The 7,083-nt window shown below is 38.5% G+C and overlaps 1 protein-coding gene across 1 annotated transcript; it reads right to left on the bottom strand.

The window, feature by feature from the left end:
• Nucleotides 1-1,336: 1,336 nt before the first annotated feature.
• LOC127004473 (putative GTP-binding protein 6) lies at nucleotides 1,337-6,535 on the bottom strand. Its single transcript, XM_050872219.1, has 8 exons — nucleotides 5,940-6,535; nucleotides 5,597-5,739; nucleotides 5,104-5,232; nucleotides 4,253-4,413; nucleotides 3,944-4,152; nucleotides 3,384-3,582; nucleotides 2,595-2,694; nucleotides 1,337-2,085 (listed from the first exon to the last, which is right to left on the bottom strand). Exons 1-8 carry the CDS (start codon nucleotides 6,483-6,485, stop codon nucleotides 1,959-1,961), a joined length of 1,614 nt encoding a protein of 537 aa, XP_050728176.1. The 5' UTR covers nucleotides 6,486-6,535; the 3' UTR covers nucleotides 1,337-1,958.
• Between the last annotated feature and the right edge of the window lie 548 nt (nucleotides 6,536-7,083).

Here is a 7,083-nt window from a genome sequence, read left to right as displayed (position 1 = left end):
GATAACTTTCTAAAATACGATATTCAGATCAGTTTCAGGAGTGTAGAGTTATTCTTCCAACCAGCAAATATATCAATAAACGGTTTTAATCATAAGTTTAACTAGATATCTTTCTTTCGTATGCATAGGTGCGACAGCTATGGACCCGAAATATGCAAATACAATGTGCTGAGTACGACAATCTGGTATCGTTGGTTGCGGCGTCTGCTCGAGACAAGGGAGGATCGCCGCCCGTACCATCCCGGCTTCACGGGTTTCCTATCTTTTTTTTTTATTTACCCCCATTATGATGCTTGTCTGAATTTACTGAAGGAAAAAAAGTGAGCTCTATAAGAAATCAATGCACCTCACCCAACTCCACAGCTTAAACCGCTCGATTCTTTTTTCGTCCTCGGCTACGTGTTTTCTGCTATTTTCACTCATCTTTTCTACCTTTTTTTTCCCATTATAAGGCCTATCTGAACTTACTGAAGGGAGGAGAGTGCCTCCTAAAAGTAATCAACGCACATCACCCAACTCCATCCCTTGACTTTTCGTCCTTGGCTACGTGTTTTAGCTTTCTGCACTTTCCTCTGTCTATACCATTATGAGGCCTATATGGACTTACTGAAAGGAAATGACAGCTCAAGAGACTTAACAGATATTTTCCATCCCAGGACACATCTATTTTAATCTATTCTCTCGGGCATTAGCTTTGTAGCGGGTATAATGGCAAGATTACAATGAACAGTTAATTAAACGTCAAGGAAACTTTTAACCAGGCTGTTTTAGCAATGCCCACGACTCTGAGGTCCAGACTTGATCCCTGGACAATGCTTATAACTGAATTAGCTTCTTTCTGCCCCTCTAAATTTCTTCCATTTCTTCATCTCCCAGCCCCCCCACCCCCCAAAAACGACTAGCCTACAGCAACACATGTGACTGAACGAAGCTCAACATACCAGTCACTAGGTAGTAACTGGAGTCTTGCACCTTCGCTGTGGGTGAAGAGTAACACCACTTCCAACAACTACTGCTACTACCATACTACCACTATACTGTGCTGATTACTGAAGAGATGAGCAAGTGGTGGCCACATATAAAATATTGAAATTCTAGTCACCTGCTTTCAACAGCTGATTCCTTAAAACTATGAAGTTGCACTATGCAATGTCTTTTTGTAATAAAGAACAGCCTTAAAAAATATATAAAAAACTTCAACTGATAATAGATAAAAGAAATTACACTCTCAACACCTGGGCTGTGCTGTCAATGATTGGTATTCCAACTGAATATCCTGATGCTGAGCTTTCCATGTGAACCCATTTTTACTATGAAAGCAATGCAGAAAGGTACAGACGCATTCCCTTTTATTAACAACGTATGGCAAATCACAAAAAAGGTATATTACATATGTGCAAAAGCAGCCCCTGCTGCTGATTATGCTACTTCCACTCCCCATGCTGATAACAAACAATATTATTATTCTGTTTTAATATTTACAGCACAAGCAGTCATAACAATGAAAATTTTCCTGCTATTTGTAAAAAAAAAAAAAATATATAGACAATGCACTGTAGCAAGAAAACTTGCCATTTTGACAAACTTACTGGATGAATGTTACATGTTGATGAACTTCAAACTTCAGTATGTTTAATTGTGTTCTTGGGTAATAGAAACAACTATTAATAAACTATTTATGAACTCAGATAAAGACCAACAATTTAGGTGCAACAGAAATTAATGACCTACTTAATTTTAACGTTTTGATATATCAAGGCTTTAAAATGGCATGATAGGGCATTAACTGTCCACATGTGGGTGTAGCTACAATTCAGAATTGATAAGTTTCTGTATCTCAAATTCATGTCATAAAGAAGTATGCACGTGGCTGTGCTAATGAGATATTAATCCACTGTCCTCAAAAATTATGGTGACAGATGGAAAGACTGGTTGGTCAATCTATGCTGAGACATTCGTCACTTCCGGAAGTTGCGCTCAAAGATGGCGAGTTCTTGATCTGTCATCACAGCCAGGACCTGTGTGACTTGTGGGTTGTTCTCATCCATCTCCTCCTGAGCTATGCCAGTGACACTCCTCAGCCACCTACAAGAGGCAGTTGTGAAACTTGTGGTATATACTTATGCAAAAGACATACAAGGATACTATTTTTCTAGGGTTAAGTTACTACTACTAGTAGTACTACCACTGCTACTTTTGGGCTATTTTGAATCTGTCTCAATCCAACACATCACAGCCTTGACTTCTTCATGAGATTGACTTTTACACAAATAGATACTAGTACTTAGGGAAAAAGAATTAGGCTTTTCTGAAATTATATAATGTTCTTTTTAGTTAATAGGTGTGCATGAGTAGAGATCAAATCCCATTCTCACACTCACAGTTACAGACCCACATCCACACCCATCCCATGCATGCCATACGTAAGTTATGATACCTCAGGTTGAGTTATGTAACATGATTACAAAGACAGCATATGTAATCCCCTCCTAATGAAACTACAAAGACAGCATATGTACTCTCCTGATGAAACCATAAAGATAACATGAGTTCTCTCCCATAAATAAGGGAACAAAATTACTAGAGAAACTTACTGGATCTCACGGGAGCCGGTGGGGAGAGAAAACTTCCAGACCTTCCGTCCAGTGGTTCTCAGCACCTCCCTCTCCACATCATACAGCAGATCCTCAATGCCTGAAATAGTATATTTACCACATATGTTAACTTTTCTTTCACTCCTTGGGAAAATCTATAAAACCTATCCATCTTTCTCTTTTGGATATAGGATCAGTTACATATCCCTGATGAAAATATATTCAGTAATTTAGTTTCATTCATCAGAAATCTTGGAAATCTTGGTGAAAGGAAGTGAAGTACGGTAGTAAGGGACAGAGAGAGAGGGTATTTTGAACAGTCAATTAATGAAGAATAAAGGGGTAAGCAAGGAAACAATTATGGAACTAAAAGCAAGTAGATGTCCACCAGGCTTCAACTCTGAGTGTTTCCCAGTCCATGCCACCTCCTCCCATTAAACCTCCATGGAAAAATATATAAAGAGAGGTAGGAGCAAAGTTGTTAATTTTGCTGAAAGGGTGAGCAAAAACACTGTTCTGCCGTGGCTACCCTCTAAGGGGAAGTTCCTGGAGTGAACATTGCATCAGTTAAATTAAATAGGCAAATATGAACTTTTATAAATACAGGTCCCTGTTTGACTGCTTTCTCTCCTAAAATCTTTAGATAATGTAAGGTAATGTAGGCTTTCAGAATTAGGCAAGATCCCAGGAGTCTCTCGAAATCCACATACAGGTGTAAATGCTTTCTCCACTCAGAATCTTCTGACAACGTATATTTTCACATAAATTTGTGAGTAGGAATCCCTTTACCTTGCCCCAAGATTGCTGAGACTTGGTGTGCCCCTTCAAGCTTGTCTTTTGGTACTGTTACTTCAAGATCCATTTTGTTGGCCACATTTATGATGGGTGTCTCCTTTGGGAGTGGTAGGGAGGCAAGTGTCAAAGAGACAGTGTTTCCCTGAAGTTCATATTCTGGGTGGCTGGCATCCTTCACATGAACCACCACATCCTAGCAAGGTGAAGGATTACAATGAGCATCCTTAAAATAGCATCTGAAGTACATGTCATCATCATTATTATCCTTTTCAGAGAGGGTTAAGTAACTGTACCTACTAAAAATGTTTAGATATATCCTTACTGGGTAGGGTGGTAGGGAGAAGGAAACTGAAGAAGATTGATTGCTCAAATTTCAACACGAGTAACAAGTAAAAAGAGTATCCCTTACTCAGAAAGTTAGACATTATAATATTAGTTAATCAAATTTTATGCACTAGCTTCTAAGAAATCTGTGTATGTATATTCAGCTTCACATTTCATGCACTAGCTTAAGCTTTTAAGAAATCTAGGTATGTATATTCAACATCACTAACCGAGTATATGGCATCTTCGAGCGTTGCCTTGAAAGATGCCACAAGGTCCGTGGGAATATTCTGAATGAAGCCAACAGTATCAATGAACAGTACTTTCAGGCCACATGGCAATGGACCACTGTGGGCTGTGACATCAAGGGTTGCGAAGAGCTGGTCCTTTCCTTCAACTCGCACATCCTTGGTAATGGCACGGATGAGAGTAGTCTTCCCTGCAATAATAAAAAAGTACTTATGTTATTTATCAATTTTAATATAAATGACACTTTTGCAACATGTGCCTGTGTCTGTGTGTTGAGTGAGGGAGCTTACCTGAGTTAGTATAGCCAACGACAGCCACGGTGGGAATGTTATTTTTCACTCTATTTTTTCGTATAAGTGATCTAACTCCAGCAAGCTTGTCCAAGGCAGCTTTGAGACGTTTTTCTCGCTCCATTATCATAAGATGCTCTCTCTCTCCAAACATTCTCTTTCTGAAAACAAGCAAAGAAATAGTGATGAATGACCTGAATGGATGAGTGAATAGTATCATTCAAAATAAAAAGCTGTGCGACTGTGAAATGAAATAAATAAATGAACAATAACACCTGAGAATAACATTATGAATGCAATAATTATAATAAGTTGATTAATGATGAAAATGTGGAGCAGACAAAAATCATTGAAAAGATGCATAGCTATGATAAAAGACTGAAGTAATTAATAGGAATGATAAGGCATGGGAGATTTATAAGTGACTGACAAACAACTAGGGGAGGCGGTGGTTGAGTTGACAGAGTGAAGGCGCCGAGTTCAGGAGGATGCGAGTTCAATCCCCACCTGGTGCCACCAAGCTGGGATTTTTCAGCCGCCGCCGAGTGGCTTAAAACTACCCACATGCTGTCCAGAAGACCACCTATCAACCCGGACTCTAGATTCTAGGATTAAAGATGAGCTCCGGGAGGGCAGCATGAGCCAATGCAAGATGGTGCCACTAGAAACACTCGCTTGCACCAGAACGGGCTGGGCTGACCATCAGGCCCCACCAGGAAGAAGCCTTGGGCCAACCATCAGGCCCCACCGGGAAGAAGCCTACCAGCGCAATAGGCCGCGATGTAAAAAAAAAAAAAAATAAATAAATAAATAAATAAAAAAAAAAAAAAAAATTAAAGCTTTAAAAATACCTAAAGTATGGCAGCTCAGCCAGGGCAATCTGTAGCCGTGCCTCCTTGGTCTGAGCATGGTGGTGGAATATTCCCAGAACCACTGCATAACGGTCCAACACCTTCCTCCCAAAGGCTTCCTCCAGGCCACTGCAAAGCAATATCCCATATGTTAAGCCAAGTAGAAGGTAATTTCAATTAAATCACAAAATAACAATAGTTCCCTAAGGTTCCTTCTTTCCAGATCTTGCCTCACTATATATATATATATATATATATATATATATATATATATATATATATATATATATATATATATATATATATATATATATATATATATATATATAAATATATATATATATATATATATATATATATATATTTATATATATATATATATATATATATATATATATATATATATATATATATATATATATATATATATATATATATATATTACTTATGATGCTATTACTAAAGCCCTCTAACACTAATGTGGCTGCCATACTTGATTTGGATTCCCTTCAGCATGTCAACACTTATAAAGATGCAGGAGATGTTTCTGGAGGAACGCACTTGAGAGATCAGGCGCTCCAGAGTCCCTGAGCCAAAAATGGTCTTCCCTGCCACACTTTTTACTGGCACTACTTCCTGCATGAAAGAATCATATGTGCATTAAAAAAATAGCCCAAAACTGAATTTTGTCTAGCCAATGTAGTATTTAGCTGTGTACATTTACAACTGCTACTAAATATGGCATGTGGAACAGACTTATTTACATTTCACATGTAAGATATCGTAGGTCATCTTTTAGTTAACAACACTAATTTGTTTGCCAAGGAACAAATTACCTTTGCCACCACCTTAACACCTGGCAGTGTGGCAACAAGGGCTGTTGCCTCATCCAGCAGCAGCTGCCCTGAGGTGTCAATTCGCTTGCTGGGGCCCCACTTCACCCATGGCTGAAGAACCATTACTCCAACATGCTCTGAAGCTCTTGAATTAGATCCAATAAATCCAAGAATCCTGGAGTCACTTCTTAATGACTCAAAATAAGGATCTTCTAACAAACTGTCATCCACAATGTCTTCTTCACTTTCTGGTGGTGGACTTTTCCTTTCTTTTGAGCCTTTTTTCTTTTTGTACACACAATTTGTTAGGCAAAACAGCCTTACACTACTGTTCAAAACAAACACATTTTTATATTTATGCCATTCTTTTCCTAAAAATGGACTTGACACTTTACTTCTTACAGTTTCAAGAGTTTTGTTGTAAAGACAACTGTAACTACGGATTGAAACAGAGCATTTCCTGGGCATCATGTAAGACACCCCAGGAAACATACTCCTGAGAGTCAGTGACAGTGACAGAGTGGTTAATCTTCTTAAATGTGCCATTGTTAAAAAATATTTTAGTATGAAACATCAACAAACATCTACTTTTCATCATTTTAATCTTTCAATCTTCATTTTCTACTGGCTTAGGCCTTTCAGAAATGGGATTCAGGTAAGTGTGCTTGTCTTCAGCGGCCATCCAGCCGTCCTGGCATGCCTTGGCCCGCACAGAGGTCACCTGGTAGGCCACAGCACAGGCCACCAGGCTAGACACGATGATGTGACTTTTGCGTGAGTAGGGGAGGTACTTCTCAGTCAGGTGCTGAGTTATGTAGGTGCCTCCAAAGGCTGAAAATGAGACAAGGCAAAGATTTACTGGTATGTCTGTCCTATACTTGGAGAGTATAAAAATATAACATATAAGGAAACCACAATAAACAGAGTAAGGCTAGAGCCACAGATATTGTTTCTACAGGGACTGCTGAAATCACAGTACATAGGAATAATAGGACAAGAGTTCTAGACATTGTTTCTACATATATATGGTATCATGTGAAATTGCAGTTTATATATAAGTTAAGTATAAATAAAAAAAATCACAGGTAATGTTTCTAGAGTTGCTTGCGAGATCACAGTAAGTAGACAATGTAAACAAAAAATC

This window comes from Eriocheir sinensis, chromosome 28 (assembly GCF_024679095.1).
Source record: "Eriocheir sinensis breed Jianghai 21 chromosome 28, ASM2467909v1, whole genome shotgun sequence".
Classification (NCBI taxonomy): domain Eukaryota; kingdom Metazoa; phylum Arthropoda; class Malacostraca; order Decapoda; family Varunidae; genus Eriocheir; species Eriocheir sinensis.
This window is presented reverse-complemented; position numbering and strand designations above follow the sequence as displayed.